The sequence below is a fragment of the Apostichopus japonicus genome, chromosome 20 (genome assembly GCF_037975245.1).
Source record: "Apostichopus japonicus isolate 1M-3 chromosome 20, ASM3797524v1, whole genome shotgun sequence".
NCBI classification, from domain to species: domain Eukaryota; kingdom Metazoa; phylum Echinodermata; class Holothuroidea; order Aspidochirotida; family Stichopodidae; genus Apostichopus; species Apostichopus japonicus.
The window spans coordinates 18,617,928-18,635,162 of record NC_092580.1 but is presented as its reverse complement, the minus strand read 5'-3'; the positions used below and the strand labels follow the sequence as shown (position 1 = coordinate 18,635,162).

General features: G+C 37.2%; 1 protein-coding gene and 1 long non-coding RNA gene across 2 annotated transcripts in view; one reads left to right on the top strand and one right to left on the bottom strand.

Moving 5' to 3' along the window:
* The window catches only part of LOC139961923 (adhesion G-protein coupled receptor G4-like), a 68,246-nt gene extending 51,102 nt beyond the window's left edge, over window positions 1-17,144 (top strand). The window contains exons 5-9 of the mRNA XM_071961620.1: window positions 11,829-12,008; window positions 13,144-13,244; window positions 13,972-14,252; window positions 15,318-15,384; window positions 15,576-17,144. Coding sequence (XP_071817721.1) covers window positions 11,829-12,008; window positions 13,144-13,244; window positions 13,972-14,252; window positions 15,318-15,384; window positions 15,576-16,050 — 1,104 coding nt within the window. The 3' untranslated portion in view covers window positions 16,051-17,144. The remainder of the gene's footprint in view (window positions 1-11,828; window positions 12,009-13,143; window positions 13,245-13,971; window positions 14,253-15,317; window positions 15,385-15,575) is intronic.
* Window positions 1-17,144, bottom strand: part of LOC139961930 (uncharacterized) — a 20,769-nt gene extending 3,625 nt beyond the window's left edge. The window contains exon 1 of the long non-coding RNA XR_011791094.1: window positions 17,009-17,144. This is a non-coding gene — a long non-coding RNA (uncharacterized lncRNA). The remainder of the gene's footprint in view (window positions 1-17,008) is intronic.
* Window positions 17,145-17,235: the final 91 nt, after the last annotated feature.

Here is a 17,235-nt window from a genome sequence, read left to right as displayed (position 1 = left end):
TAGCATACCCGTATAAAGGGTTATGGTAACTTATCAGTATAGAGGCAACGTTATGAGTGGTAAGTATAAGTTACTCCTTGCACTTTGGTATTATTATTATTTGACTTGTCACTATCTTATGCAGTACCTGCATGATCTTTCAATTTGAACGATCATCTGCCAAGCGCCACGAACGTCAGGATATGGGTAGCGACATTTTCTTAGTAACCACTCCTTAATAAATTGACCAATCAGTTCGCGTATATCAACCAGGAAGTACAACATTCTGTTCAATAAAACTACAACAGACATTACAAATAAACTGAACATGATCACATTGTTGGCAGTCACTTCAACAAAGCGTGAACTTAATGCGTTTGTGCGAATAACTGAATCTGTTTCTGTTTTATAATATAAATATTTTTCTTCCATATGGAATTCATTCTTGTGTTATTTTAAAAACGTGATCTGTAACATTGTGTTCCGACTAGAAAATCTCAAGATTACAAAGTCATATCTGCTGCCGTTTTCTGGTTTCGTATGTTTTATGTTCGGTAAGTAATTCATCCTTCTACAATTTTAAAACACAAAATGCTTTAGACATTAGGCTGTTACTTTGTATCACTCTGAGAACACCTTCACATCATACCAACCATAATTCCAACCACCATAAATCTCCGCAATATAAACAAGAGATTTATCTGGTTACAACTAAACAGTTGACGATCTATTAAAACAGGAAAGGTCTCCTTAGTTATGTCTATTTTGCTCCACTCTTTGCTCATTTGTCCAATGTAACTGTTTGTCCATTGTAACTGCCAGTCCATCCGTGTCTCTTGTTATGTCTATATTTACTCTATTCTCTGCTCATTTGTCCAATGTAACTGTCTGTCCATCTCCCCCTTTCTAACTCCAATGTGGGCTATGTGAGCATATAGTTTTCTTCGCATAAAAGGCATACACAAACAATAAGTGATAAGATTCTGAGAGCCAAAATACCTTCATAGGGAAAGCTGTATTTTGAAGCGGTTATCTTGAGTTGATTAGCGCTACAGTTAGGAGTTACGAATGTTGTGGTTGTTAGAGGTGATTTTCTGAAGAGGAGGAAGATTTGGGTGGAAAGTAACAACCAGGGGCAGTTTGTTTTCGCAATCTCGTCCCTATTTGTCCTTCACTGCCAAAGTAGATTATCTGGAAAGGGAGCGGACTCTCTGAATGGCTTCACGCACCCTTCTGGCACTATGGCCCCACACCTTGGGGGTGGAGGTCTATACACCCATAAACGGAGACCCAAATCATGGGATTACACATTTCGTACCTAGGCTAAATATGAAGTATGATTACCTCGAACTAGAACGAAATGTCTACTATGTTCTCTAGTATATACAGCAATGGTCATGAATACTGTTTAACATACATATAGGTTTTCTATAGGACCAACACATGGTAACACATAACACTATACTTACAAAACAAAATTGAGTTTTATACCAAATATATACTTCAGAATTTCACTTTTCTGTATTTCAGTTTAAAATGGAATCGTACGATAACATTACAAGACATAACAAAGACAACTGATGAGCCACCTTATCGATTTGCTGATCCTGTTCAACCAGGGAGTTGTTATAGTTCCATTACAACTTCCTGGTTCAACCAACTATCGTTGTTGTTCGAACTGTTTTCATAAGTGTCATATAAATACCTGACAATCGTCTTGTCGTTTTCTCGAAAATTTAGACTAATAATCTTATAAAAATCACCAGTTAAATTTACGACGCTTAAGTGACCACAAATGTAGGAGAAACCCGCAAGGGCTTATGGATTATACCTTACACATCCGCTGACTTCCAATTCAATATTTTAACTCAAATTTGGAACCCATTCGATTTAGAAAGTCATTACAGATGGGAAAACCGTTATTTGCTCTTGGATGAAAACGCCACCTTACCGGCCGGGTATCGAACCCGGAACCTCTCGATTGCTAAACCTCATTGCTTCAAACGTCACCGGCTTTATCCACTCGGCCACAGCACCGGTACATGGATTCTTAGTACAAATTATTTTTAATATTTTACCTTTCTGTTTTACAGGTTAATATGGAATATAGTAACAGCACAGAAAATCCACCCTTTCGCTTTGATGACCCTGTCCAACGATCCGTTCTGGCTGTCTTCGTTGCTGTGATAAGTGTCATAGGAATACCTGGCAATCTGCTCGTTGTCTTTGCTGTTTGCGCCTCAAGAAAACTTCAAACAATCACCAACGCGTTCGTGGTCAACCTAGCTATTTCCGATCTCATTGCTTGCGTGTTTATAATATTTCATCCAGTAGCGTTGCTAAGCGTTGATTTTTACCTTTCGAAGACTTTTTTTTGTAAGATTATTGCAGCAATAACTTATATAACATTAGAAGCTAGCATTATCAATTTGGCTTTGATTGCAGTCAATCGTTTAATTTTGATAACTCGTCCGAAATCAACTTATGATAAAGGTTACTGTTCCCGAAACGTATACGTTATGATCTTCCTCGGTTGGCTGTATGTTATTATAGTCACAACCTTACCATCAGTATTAGGTTTCGCTGCACTCGGCTTTTCCCATCGTTACAGTGTTTGTACGCTAGACACGGAACATCCAAGAGCGTTCTACAATGACATGTTACGTAGTATACTGATACAGTTTCCCTGCTTGGTGGTCATAATCGCGTGTTACTATCTCATTTATCGGTTTCTACAGAGGAAAGGGATACTTCAGGAAATACGAAAGGACAGTTATCGGGCATCTAGAGGTGATGAGAGAAAAAGGATTTCTCGGCAAATCATGGTGGTTAAAATTACCAAAAATCTCTTTCTAGTGGTTTGTGCATACATTGTATGCATCATGCCTTTTGCAGTAGCTTGCGTCATTCCTGGGAGTTACGTTGTGATTCCTTGGTTTGCATGTCTACTTACCTTTAATAGCTGCGTTAATCCACTGATCTACGGATTTAATCATCCGCAGTTTAAAGAAATCTTTCACTTAATATTTACATGCAAATGTAAGCAAATACCAGAACCGACTACCTTCATCCACGCCATGACCGTACGTAGCGAAATTTAAAGCTTCTGCATTTTTCGTTGCATTTACCACTTTTATCTGATGGTAACATATTTTAACTGGAACGGAGAACACATACTCTGAATCCGTCCACCAAAATCACTGCAGGAACCATTTTAATGACAAAATATATGATTTAATAAAGTGTTGTGTGACACAAACCTTAATTTTTAAAACGAAAATGAATAACTTGAAAAAGTAGGGTACAGCCAAACTGTAATACCTTAGTTAACTAGATGGGTAAATTATAAATATATGGCGCTGTACAATGATAAGTGATTACAATCCCCAACTGAAAATCCAACTTTGATAGGCGTGCAGTTTAATGTCTGGATATCGCTGCATCTGTATGTATATGAGGAGTGACGTCACGCTGCCCAGATAACCGGGAACTTGAATTTAAGAAAGATTGAGAACGATGCAGAGAATTGGTTTGCAACTTGCTTCGACATTGTTATAAATGTAAATATGCACTGTCACATTTCATTTTGTGATTTTAAAGTGTTACAAATATAACATTAGAAATAATTTGCCTTACGACACATAGGATAGAAGTTTTGAAGCAAACATCGTGGATTATACCACAAAAGACCTTAGATAGCATGACAATTTTTAAAAACTTGACGCAATCCGTTTTATCCTGTACGAAGAATTAAAAATATATGATATTACGATAGTGTACTTAACGAGATATTAATTACATGTAAGTTTTGATCCATTGTAACTGTAAATAAATTGATATTATCTCAGACTATATGGACTTATGTCCTGTGCACTTGTAACATACCAATATTATCTAACTGATTGGGTGGTTGAACGAAACTAAACTGCATTTGAGTACATAACTTGATAGGCATTTATACGGCTAAAGTATCATTGTATAATCTGCCTTCATTTCTTTCCTACGATCGTTTAAGTTTAGGTGTTTTTCCAAAGCATCTGTATGGCGAATGAAAGAGGAATTGCTAGAGCAAATGCGACGAAGACGAAGTGCTTGACTGTAGGCAATTCCAGACTTGCAGTGACGGGGATGGCAGCTTGAAGAATGGAGAACGAGATTGCGACAACAAACTGCCCCTGGTTGTTACTTTCCACCCAAATCTTCCTCATCTTCAAAAATCACCTCTAACAACCACAACATTCTTCTCACTTCAGATAGACTCCAACGAGCCGTCCCTGAAGAACCCACCATCGCCTACAGACGACCACGCAACCTACGAGACCTTCTTGCGCGTGCTGCTGTTCCACCTTAAACTTCTAACCCTACATCTATTCAGCATGGTACTTTCAAATGTGATCGTACTTCGAGATGCATCGTCTGCAGCCACCACATTGTTGAATCCAATTCCATCACCAGCCACAGCATGCAACTCACACACAAGACTAAGGGTCATATCACTTGCACTACCACCAATGTCATCTCTCTGATCTCTTGTAGAGTTTGCGGCATCCAGTATGTTGGCGAAACCAAAATCACCCTCAAGAAGCGATTCTATGGTCACAGATCCACAGTCAACACCATGAAGACTGAGACCCCAGCTGGAGAACATTTTAACCTTCCCAACCATACCATTAACGACATGTCCCTACAGGGGATTGAATCCTTAGGTAGCCGTCCTGACCTAGTACGAATCAGCAGAGAGAGGCTGTGGATGCAACGCCTTCGCACCATTCAACCTCATGGGCTCAACATTCAGGAAGGACATGACTAACTTTTCTTCTGTCCCCCACTCCTTCTCCCCTTGTTTCCCCCCCCCCCCCCCATCACTCCTCTTCTCACAGCTCTCTTCCACCCTTTTTTTCTCCACACCTTTCTGTCTTTGTCCTTCTCCAGTTTATTCCCCACCCGTTCCTTTAATCCTCTCTTTGTCCCTCCACTGTTTATCTCCTACCTCTCCTCTTCCCATGTTGCTATCTTCTCTCCATCCCTTGTCTACTAATCCCCTTACATTTATCTCATTGTGTTCACCGTGCTCATTAACCTGTCTGTATTCTGTGCGTGTTTTTGTCCCTTCTGTTACTGTTACTTGTCACTTAGCCTCTGAAGAAGATCCTGCTAGGATCGAAACGTCAGGCCAATTTACTTTTACACATATTTAATTCCAGTTTGATGTTTCCAAAAGGAAAATACATGTAGTTTTCTTCACGATATCTAATGTATAAGATAAATACTAAATAGTCTTGCGTGACATGTACGAATTCAACAGAGTATATGTGAATGGGAAATGTGTCTAAAGCTATTTAAAACTTAGGAAAGTTTAGTGTTGCATTTTGCACGGGCTATAGCCTCCTATAGGAGGGTCAGTAGAATCTGTTTTGAAACCCAATCCAAATGAACGTGGATGAACATGGGTTTAAAAAAGCCTTCCCTTTTCTATGAGTGTTCAGCGTAACAAGCCAGATGTGTTATTGTCATTACCGTTCTTGTTCCTGGGACCTCCGCTTTACGTCCCTTTCCGACGGACGAGAGTATACTGTCGACATAATCAAGGACTAAGGGAGGTGAAGGCACCCTAAAATCATCAACAGTGCAGTGCAGCTATCCCTGGTGAACGCAGAAAGAACAGGACCACACCCCGATTCGCAAACCAGAAATACCATACCCATGCAAAACGCCGCTCAACGTCAATGCAAAGCATAATTGTTTGGTATAACAGTGGAGAGAGTCTGGTTCTTGTGGGGTTTGGGCTTACCAGAATTGTATACTCACGGATGTTGGGAGGACACTATCAACGCTACACCACACATTCAAAAGTAAACATTCATACATGGGTAACCATACTTGAGTAAATCCATTGTAAAACTTTTCTTTCGATTACAAAAAGAGTTACGTTATTTCAGCCTAACTTATGAATATAGATGTTTCCTTATCATTAAAATATATATTGTACAAGATATGTGATTTTGTAAAGTTTGTAAAAATAATTTGCGGACAATTCACAGTTGTATACATGTCCTTTCTATGTTAGTCACTCTCTCATTCAATTATGATGTCAACTGATTTTCTAAGATATTCTAAAAGGTTATATTTTTATAACAAAGTCAAAGATAGTAACAAATGTAAATGATACCTGGGGCATAATCAACGAGGTTCTTAAGAGAGACCATAAGAAATCATCGTACCCATCTGTTTTCAAAGACGGCGATCACGAAACCAGCGACGATCAAGAAATTGCAAACGGCTTTAACGATGTCTTCATTAACTTTGGACCCTCACTTGCCAGCAAAATCAATCATACTGCAAAATCAAACAACCCCATATATAGTAATAATATTACGCGAAACTCTATGTTCACCTACCCTGTCAGCGAGGAGGAACTTTTACGTGTAGCGAATCATTGCTTAAAGCCAAAGAAGGCAGCTGGGTATGATGATTTCAAGCCAGATATTGTTAAGCAGGTATTACCTTTCATTGTCACCCCTCTTATTCATATCTGTAACATATCGTTCACCACTTGGGTATTCCCAGACAAGCTGAAGATTGCTAAGGTCTTACCCACTTTTAAGAAAGGAGAATCCAATATCTACGAGAACTACCGACCAATCTCTATTCTAATTCTTGCTTTTTCTCTATTTTCTATTCTTGCTTTTCTAAAATTCTCGAACGTCACATGTCCAACAGAATTATAAATTTTCTCGATGCTAATGACATACTTTGCAAGGAACAATATAGATTCCGCCCTGATCACTCAACTGAGCTTACCCTGGAAGATGCCATTGATAAATTATACGATAGCCTTGATAAGAAGAAAACATGTATTGGAATATTCTTAGACCTATCAAAAGTATTTGATACCATTGACCATCGTATTCTCCTAAACAAGTTATCATTCTACGGTATTAGAGGACCAACCCTTAACTGGATGGACAGCTACTTATCGAAACGTTTACAGTATACTTCGTATAAGAACACCATCATGTCTGACTATGCTGAAATCCGCTGTGGTGTTCCTCAAGGTTCAATATTAGGACCACTTCTTTTCATTATATATATATCAATGACATCTGTCATATCTCTAATATTGCACAAACTATTTTATTTGCAGATGACACTAGTATATTTTTTCGAATCCAATAATTTGAATACTTTACATGACATAGTATCCATCGAGTTGAATCAATTTTACGACTGGTTTGCAACTAATAAGCTTTCACTTAATCTTGATAAAACCAGCTACATTGTTTTCAATAAAAGTAAATCTTTTTCTTGGAAAAAAGACATTTTAATGGATGGTAAGCCTATCAAGCATGTACATAGTATTAAGTTTCTCGGAGTATATATTGATAGTAAACTTACTTCGTGTGAACATATATCTAATATTGCAAACACTGTGGCGAAAAATGTTGGTATCATTTCTAAGTTGAAACACTATTTTCCTCAGAATATTCTTAGAATGCTTTACCAAACATTAGTTTCCCCCAATTTTTCATATTGCTCTATAATTTGGTCTGGCACCCATAATGTTTATCTTCACCCTCTTGAAATCCTACAAAAGAAAGTCATTCGTCATGTAACTCATTCTGAATATCGTGAACACACCAGCTCACTTTTCAAATTGCTCAACTTATTAAAATTTAGCGATATTGTTAGGCTGAATGTAGCCACGTTCTTTTACAAGCCTTGGAATGGCTTACTTCCTGCAGCCTTTCATGACTTCTTTACTATTAACAGCGCCATACATAGTCACCGCACTAGAAGTGCCGGTCAAGCTGCACCACAACTTATGTAATACAACATTCGGTACGTTAAGTTTAAAGAACCTACTGTCGTGCATGACGCAATGTGGATGGCTTTAAGGCAAAATTATGTGCATACTATTAAAACAGAGAAAGTGGAACTATCGGGTGGAATGTATTATAATACTGATGTAGTAAGACAAAATTTGCTTAAAAGGTGTGAATATTATACTCCTCTAATGCAAGGAATTTAATCACTTAAATGTTTGAAACTTCTTATTGTCAAAGACGTCAATTAGAATAATTTTATTCCACCTTGCATAGCACCACTTTCCTATCCCTCATTTGCCCTTATCCTCCCTCCCCTCCCCCTTACATACCTTTACTTCTTAAAGGTGTCTTTGAATTCCCCATTAATTTACCAAATTTCACGAGAAGACGAACGCATATTGAAGCCATAATATACCCCATAGGCTTTACTCTTATCGCAAACATACTTTATGTTCCGTGACGTCGAGAGACAGGTATAGGAGAAATATGCCGACGGGTTCCCTTCTTGAAGTCTTCATATTTTATGTTGTATATTATTAAAATGAGAATATTATGTCCCAATATTTCCTCGGGGCCCACAATTGACCTGGGGCCTCGTAGTCAGTTAGGTCTGCTTAAGTAGACGAACACTACATTCACCTGTCACTGGATGTTGCCTTTGAAATGTTGTCGTATGGTTTTTGCGTGTAATTACGGAGGGAGTGAGCAACACCTTAGAAGAACAGTGAAACATTTTTGAGAGTGAAACGATGGCATAGGAAAAAAAGTGATTTGCATGACAGAGAAGTTAAAAGTATATATAATAGACCAGGTGTTCATTGGCAGGACAATTGCACTACAGGAAGTGTCTTTTTTTGTATTGGGGTGATTATGGTAAATTGTTTGTTTCTCTGAATCTTACAGAAATATAATTTTGTTCAGTCCTTGTAAAGGAAAGATGCTGGTAGTATTTTGACGTAGAGATCACATATAGAATGACCGTATTGAACCAACAGAATAAATTTCAAATAGAAATGTTTTTTATTTACTTTTTAAAGCAACAGTTACGTATATTTTGAAATATGTGACGGTGACTTCGTCTTCAGATGGCCAGCCTAGTGTTAGGTATAGAGGATAGGGTTCTTACTAAAGTTATTTTTAAGTTTGTGGCGTTCTACGACACTGTCCACATTTTTTTTTAAATTGTTTCGCAATGTTTGTTGACATAGGGATTGACTTATTTAGCACAGTATGCGATTACGAGATTATAATGTTGTTATATGATCCCAATTATTTCCTTAAAGTTCACGATATTGGATGTCACACCTAACAACGTCTTAGAAACTTCCGAGGTATTGGTCAATATAACCAGCGGAAACGGATCTCTCTTGTTAGACCTGGAGGAAGCCCTTGACAGTATTACCCAAATGAAGAACACCACGTACGAGGTATACTATAATTAAGAAATTATTACACTCTATCTGCATTATTTACAATGTTACAGCTACAATACATGCTGAGAATGTATATGATATGTTACGTTTATGACATGTTATCAGCCGGCATTGTTAGCTCATATACTGAAAAAAAACATAAGAATGATAACAGGGAAGGGTAAAGCTTTTTGAAGGGTTTGCGTTAAGGTATTTTACAAACAATCGTATGCAAATCTTCCTGGCCCAAAAAATATTTACTATTATGATATTTAATATACACGATACTATAACATATACTTTATGCAATGCACACAATACAATGTATGATGTATAAGAGAGAGCGGTAAGGGTATATCTAAACAGTACCAAACATGAACAAATATCACAAAACTGCCCCGACCGATCCTGATTTCTATCCAACCACATGAACTTAAAAGGTAAAGGACACCTTGCTCATTTACTACTGTGAAACATTCATTTAAGTTGGTTACTCGTTACTAACCAACTTTTCATTAAGAAACAATGCGACACGTTTGTTTATCGTAAATGTCATTTGTCTTGTTTTAAACTCAGGTGACGCAAAACGTGGTCACTGTATAGACCATGTCATTAGCGCCCTCGATGTGCAGAACAACGAGCGAGTGGCGCCATCCTCCAATGACAATCAAAAGTTTGTGGAGTTTCTGGAAAGGCAGATCACAAATGTACAGAGGAGCGGAATGGACGTGAACATCTCTACAGACAATTTAAATATCAACTCTCTCAGGATTTCTGATTCTGATGACAGATTTAATCTCTATGGCGACGAGGAGGAAGTGGAAGAAGATGTTAGAGAGATGAAGATGTCTTTCCCGTCAGATTTCTTGAACAAAGCAGCACTGATTGATTGTAAGTATGATCATTTTCACGACAATATTAGATATATTTTCTAATAATTCATTAATTTAGAGAGTAACCGATGACATAAAAAGCCACCATAGTTACAGCAGTTTTACCAAAAGATCATATATATCGCTCTAAAATAAATGTCACGGGTTGGTCCAGTATTAATTGGAAGTTATTTACTTGAATAACAATTGTATGTTTAATTGCTAAACACACTGTTTGAGCAAATTGGTTAAGCCCCTCAACATGGTTCAATTATACACGATACTGTGTTCAATTTCTAAACACCGCTAGTGTTTAGCCTTAGGAAGTGTTATTAAAGTGAAGGCAAAGCATGTGTTTGGATCTGAACACATAATATTAGAGTGTTTTCGTTGAAAAGTGTCCAATCTCGGTCATTTGGCTACAAATTTGCATAATGATTGTTGTATATATTGTATGTATATATTTTATGTATTGTATGTATATATTTCTCGGGATGTCCGGTAGCTCAGCACTTCAATGTCCCCCACAATTCCTACCAACATCTCAAAATCTACTACATCTACACTGCAAGAAAGGTTATAGATTGGAATTGGTGTATCAATTCACAACTCAAAAAAGACCTCAATTCGGCGGGCTTCGAATCTTCTTGGATGTCCGAAGACAAGCAGATCCATTTTATAAAATAGAGTAAAACATATAAATAGTTCTTTCTAATTGTGGTTTTGTATTTTTTCGTCTTTGCTTCCTTTAGCTGACTTTGATTCTAGTGAATTATTTGTGACAGTCATCGAATATTTTACTCCAGTTTTATTTGAAAATAACTTTACCAAAAAAGAGGAAGAAAAAGAACTCGCAAGTAACATTTTTGGAATCAATGTTAAAGGACGAGAAGTCAACGATTTGCCAAGAAACTCTCCAATACAGTTCACCTCTCCTATTGAACAAGTAAGTAAAGCCTCAATAAAACCATAGATATATATGTGTATAAATATGTATATATATATATATATATATATATATATATATATATATATATATATATATATATATATATATATATATATTTATATATATATATATATATATATATATATATTTATATATATATATATATATATATATATATATATATATATATATATATATATATTTATTTGTTTCCATTGAATATTGGAATAATTAAGTCAATCTTCGTATAACAGGACCTTACTATTCCAGCTGGTCGTTTCCATGAACTAAACTTTTATTTCCAACGCAACTATGTCTAAGAAAATACTTGATGTAAAAGGATAGAGCCATCACTTAGATCATTAGAAAGGAAAGTCTGACACCAATTAAGTATAGGAACATATTATGTCTATAAACGTAACGCTCGTGCTCAGGAACTCTATCGGCTAGGGAGTGCTCTGAAGATGTGGAGCTTTTTATCGAACACATGGGCCAGGGGAAGCCTATATTTTCGTATAAAGAATGGTGCTTACAGGCATCACAAAAGAACTTTGTCTACCCAGGAAATTATGAAATTGGCAAAGGGTGCGTATATCTTGCGTACGGGTCTGTGATTTTGTATTGATGTTATGCGTATGCGTCCATATTAGGTTATTTAAAGGGCTAGTCATAGCGAGAACGACTAGGATGCATGTGGGGATTGCTGTTATATGAAATAGGGGTCGTAGGGTAGGAAGATCATGTTGAAATCTAATCATTAATAACTGTTACTTATTTACCGTCCTCGCAGGTGTTCGAAATCGAAAATGTTACCAGCAATAAAATATTGGTGTATACATGTTCGCATTGGGACTTTGATCTGAATGAAGGACATGGTCGCTGGTCATCAGAAGGATGCTTTACGACTTATGTCAAGTCTAACTCGGTTCAGTGCAATTGCTACCATCTTACCAATCTCTGTGTGCTTGTGGTGAGTAAAGTCATATAAAATGGTTGATTAAAGAATGCCTTTTACTCAAAATTGATATGGTGTATTGCAGACCGTGAAGAACATTGTTATTATTTCATGTTGTATTTCTATTTCACTATTATTTTCGATGCTTAGCATATATGAAAGTTAAAAGCTCCGAAAACTGTTGTCAAATTTTCCGTAACCCATTTTTGGTTCGCGTCTATGGCAGGCCATATGTGCAATAACTCGATAAGTTTAAGGCTTGCCATACGCGTCTCATAGTTTGCAGAACGCCCCAGTGCATAATTGCTGCATAATTGCAAAAAGTGTCAAAGATAAATGGTGTAAAATTGCTCTTCAGTGCTGCTCTCTTGCTCATAGAAAATGTTTAAGCTGAGTTATAAGAATTAATCAAACAATCTATTCATTCTTAAATTGAAGCTTGCACTGAGGAACCGACCTAATTACCACCTGAACCTTAAAGGAGCATTCCAGAAATATATCATGTTTGAAACTGATTAACTTGAAAATGAAATAGCACTCCTGTTTCATTCTGTTTTCGTGGACTATAACATACCAGAACTTAATGTTCGTCTAAAGTCATAATTTAAGTTTATTTTACATCTCATTTACATAAAAACAATAACTACCTCTGACGCAAAACACCATGGAAAAACACTTCCGGCGATATGTTCTTTAGATTGGATTTGGATTTGTTGATGTCATACATCATTTCACTCCCTTGAATGCGGCTGTTCATCTGATCCATTTTTCTCACTTTTTATTGAAATTTAAGATATTTAAATTTCATGCAATCAAATGGTACAGTTTGATGACGAAAAATAACCAATAGTTCATTGCACCTTCTTCAACATCCAAACATTTAAAAAATAATGATGTCAACTGAAAACATGCCAAATTGTCACCTCCGTAGGTCCATTAAGGGGCTAATTAAGTTTCGGGCGGATGTATAGTTCTTTAATGTGTTACGGTTCCTTTAGTTTCCAGACTGGCAGTATATCAGTCGATATCTGCACATATGCATGAACTCTTTTCATATGTTTATAAATTGTTAACTTTGCTCAAAATTTACTAAACATGAAGGTTTTTTTTTAAATGTTACACTATTCTTGTTCTTTCATCTTTTCCACAGCACGAATCGCATAGTAAACTCCTGACCTACATCACCCAGGTTGGATGTTTGCTGTCGGTTGTGGGGCTTGCCATAACCATATTGTTTTACATAATAATGAGGTATGTGAAGACTGCATGCCAATGAATGAGTCATATACCTATAGGCAGTGGCGTAGGAAGGTACTTTTGGGTGGGGGGCTGAAGACTGATGGCCGGCCTGTGGGAGGGGTGTAAGGGGAGGGGTGTCCCCCTCCCCCTTTGGAATTTTTTGCATTTCCAGGTGGCTTCAGATGCAATTTGGTGCAATATAGCACACTTCAATACCCACTCCATTTTGTAAACTTAATTTTGTATTTTCACCTGGCCTTAGATGCAATTTGGTGCTCCAAATGAGATTTTTTTCTCATTTGGAAATGAAAAAGGGGTTTTCTGACTTGCGAAGCGGGGGGCGGAATGATACTTCCGCCCCTCCACATTTTTCACTGGGGGCTGGCGCCCCCAGCCCCCCCCCCCCCGGTTCCTACGCCCTTGCCTATAGGTATATAATTAATAGAGAACACAGTTGTTCTTTCGCTGTTAAGTACAGGCTTTAGGGGTCTGCATTTGCTGGGTATACACGAGTACCTGATCTGACTTAGGGACGGTCAAGTTCACAGAGGTCCTGAAGGGACGTCAAAAATCCGAAATTTGTCGAGTTGACCAGTTACATGCAAAAGAAGCGGAATCCAACGATTGAAGTTATTGGAACATGTATAAAACCAAACTCTCTTAAATCAGATCAATAGGATACTTAGGTCAGCTCATTGTGATATTTATCGTTCTTTATCACCTTCTTTTTCTCCTGCAGAAAAATGCGAACAAAGCTACCCCAAAAGATTTTGCTGAACCTCTCTATTGCATTGTTGGGATTTTACTTGGCTTTCAGTTTTGGCATTGAAAGGAGAGAAATGAAGAACAAACTTGTCGAAACTATCGTGTGTTTGTCGTCTGCTGCTGTCATACAGTATCTAGTGTTAGCTTCAATGGCCTGGACGTGTGTGGAGGCTATGCACATGTATCTTCTCTTTGTGAAGGTATCCAAGACAACGGGATCTTATTTTCTCTGCAAAGCAGGGATATTTGCTTGGGGTAAGCTTCGATTTTTGTCTTGTACAACAAAAGAACTGAAACGACATGCAGGGGTCATAGGAAACATTTTAAAGAAAAAACAACGTCGGGAAATGGAGAGCATGATTTAGGGTAGAGGGGAGGGTATATTCAGTGACGTGCACAGGATTTAAAGGTGTTTTTGTGTTGTTGTTGTTGTTTTTTTTTTTTGGGGGGGGGGGAGTTCTAAATCTCTCAATCGATATAGATAGGGTCATAACTCTTGCTGGAAGGTATTCGTGGATCCGAAGAAGGCGTTTAATTCTTCACATATACTGACATTATATATTCCCCGACTCGGAACGTTTCACCCAACTATACCCCCTCCCCACGTACAAATGACAGTTTGGGTTGAGGCTTTGAGTTGAGAGAGTGCCGACATAGAGACAAAAGTCGGCAAGTTAACTTCCAACCAAGTTATCACCGTGTAGCCATGGTGAAATGAAAGAATATTTCCTCTTTGGAGTTGACAACTGTATAAATACTTCCTTACCCTTCTAATGAAGCAAGGCTAATATAGCCAAATTACACGTAAATATCTTCAACCTTCAGGACTTGTGTTGATTGTAATTTAAAGTAGAAACTAAGATATTGCTTTGGCGTCACGACACCTTTAAGAAGTAGTATACACAACAGTGACACTATCTAACTTACAACAAAATAATCTATACTCTGATGACAGAAATTTTGGAAGAAAAAATGAGTGTGAAATGAAATAAGTTCATGATACGTGTATGTTCTTGTAAAATTTATTGGGGAAAACCAAACGCAATAAAATCGAAATTACCATTTAAGTAAAAGACACAAATGTGTTTGTTTAAATGGTTCATAAACAACGGATAAAGTAGGAATCACAGTGAGTATACCGTAATAAATTGATCACCAAGATCTGCAAATACTGTCTGCCTTAATTGTTCAATTTATGAAAAAAAATATAATATACTGTGACGTTAATATATTGTCTTAGGACTTGTTTCAAGCACGTATGGCGTTTTCATTTGTTATGGATTGAATTGATTAATTTCTTACAAACGTTTTGTCCTATAGGGTCACCTTTCATTATAGTTGGAGCGTCGCTTGCAATTTGGAAGGACGATTACATCGCCGAATCATAGTAAGTTTTAAAAAAAAATCAATAAAATAAGCAAAGATATGAGGGATAGGATAGGATGATGAAACTCTCAAAATAGAATATGTGTTATAAATGATTCTACATCTGCTTCGACAGGGTGAAGATTTGATTATGTCATTTCAAGAAATAATGTTTATTATTATTATCATTGTTATTATTATTTTTTATTACAGTTGTTTCTTGGATTGGGGTCCACCTCTGAGGTATGGTTTCGTCCCAGTCATATTTCTGATGTTCCTCTTCAATGGTGTCTGTTACGTCAGAATCTTCCAACGTTTGGTTTGCTCAAAGGAAATGGGATCTTCGAAAACTTCTTGGCGAGTTGCAGGGTTCAGGGTTATGAACTCTATCGCTATTTGGACCCTACTGGGAATGTCTTGGGGCTTCGGCGTATTCGATGTATTGTTCAGCTTAACTCTGTCCCTTAAAGGCTTCGTGATTTTCCTTCTCTTCTGCGTTGGCAACAAAGAATTCCGCGAGATGTGGAGGCGCACTTACCTGCGCGTTTGTCGCCATGGCAAGCAGACGGCCGAAGTTACCTACCCACTGGGAGTCAATTATTCAGAAGACAAAGCGACTCGTTTCTCTGGGCACAGTACTCAACCATCACAAGCCACATGTGCTACAGTTATTCATAACAGCGTGTGAACACGGTTTTACATCACTTCCTTTTAAATGTCGACGTTACATGTCGCGCGGTATTTAATATCAAGATAACTATGAGAAACAGCTTTTGTACATACCCGTGTGGTTATCTTGCCAACTTTGAATGATAGGATGAGCTGTGTGTATCTATCTATATATATATAGATATATATGGTAAAACTGAATGTAGGCTAACCTTGCAGTCAGATGTGTTTGTGATATGAATCTGAAATAAAAGTCAGAACGTGCAGGTAGATTGATTCCATTGCCGAAAAAACATGCCGGTACCGTACGCGACGACTACATGCCATTGAATAGTGTATTTTATCACGTGATACATAGTGCAAGGTACAAAGTGATACAAATTTACCATGCGGAAATCAATCCTACTTCTTTGAAAGGTTAACGTACGTAGATGCAGACAATGTCTCTTAAGCAATCTAATACAGAAATTGCATCAAATTAATAAACAGTAAAGTAGTCTTAAATTCCGGTAATGCTTGTCTTGGTTAAGGCCGTGTATACTGCATGTCGGTCTAGTATAATAGTCTCACAACTTGAAATTCGGTGTAAACATGCTATCACATGCATGGTTCGAGGACAATCGAATATTATTAGCGTAGACGTGTCTTTGCAGCACATCACTACTAGCATTTTAGTAATGATGATGATTCTCGAATTGATTTCTACATCTATAAGTGAACTAGCTAAAAATGCTTCCAAAGTTCCAAGAAAAAGCAGGGACGAGTTCCGCCATAAGATAAATAATATATCAACACAACACACTTTGAAATGTTATATAAATACAGTCGCATCCAGCTCATGGTGTAAATCAACTATGCTTTACCGGCTTTAAGGTTGTGTCTTGTAAAAATGTGCGACAGATCTGAACATTCTAGAAATTGATTAACCACTGCTTTACCTAGTCATAGTTTTCTTATTGCTGTATTTGGTGTTTGACCTATCATTTGTTTAATATTTCCTTTCTTGTTCTAATAACGTATATAAGCTGTTTCAGTTTACTATTGCGACCACACTTCTTTCATAATATAAATTATAACATTCAGTTTAGTCAGAAATAAAGTACAGATACGGTACATCTTGTTGTCTTCTTGTTTTGTTTGTGTGCCGCGTGCATGTGTGTATGTACATATATATATATATATATATATATATATATATATATAT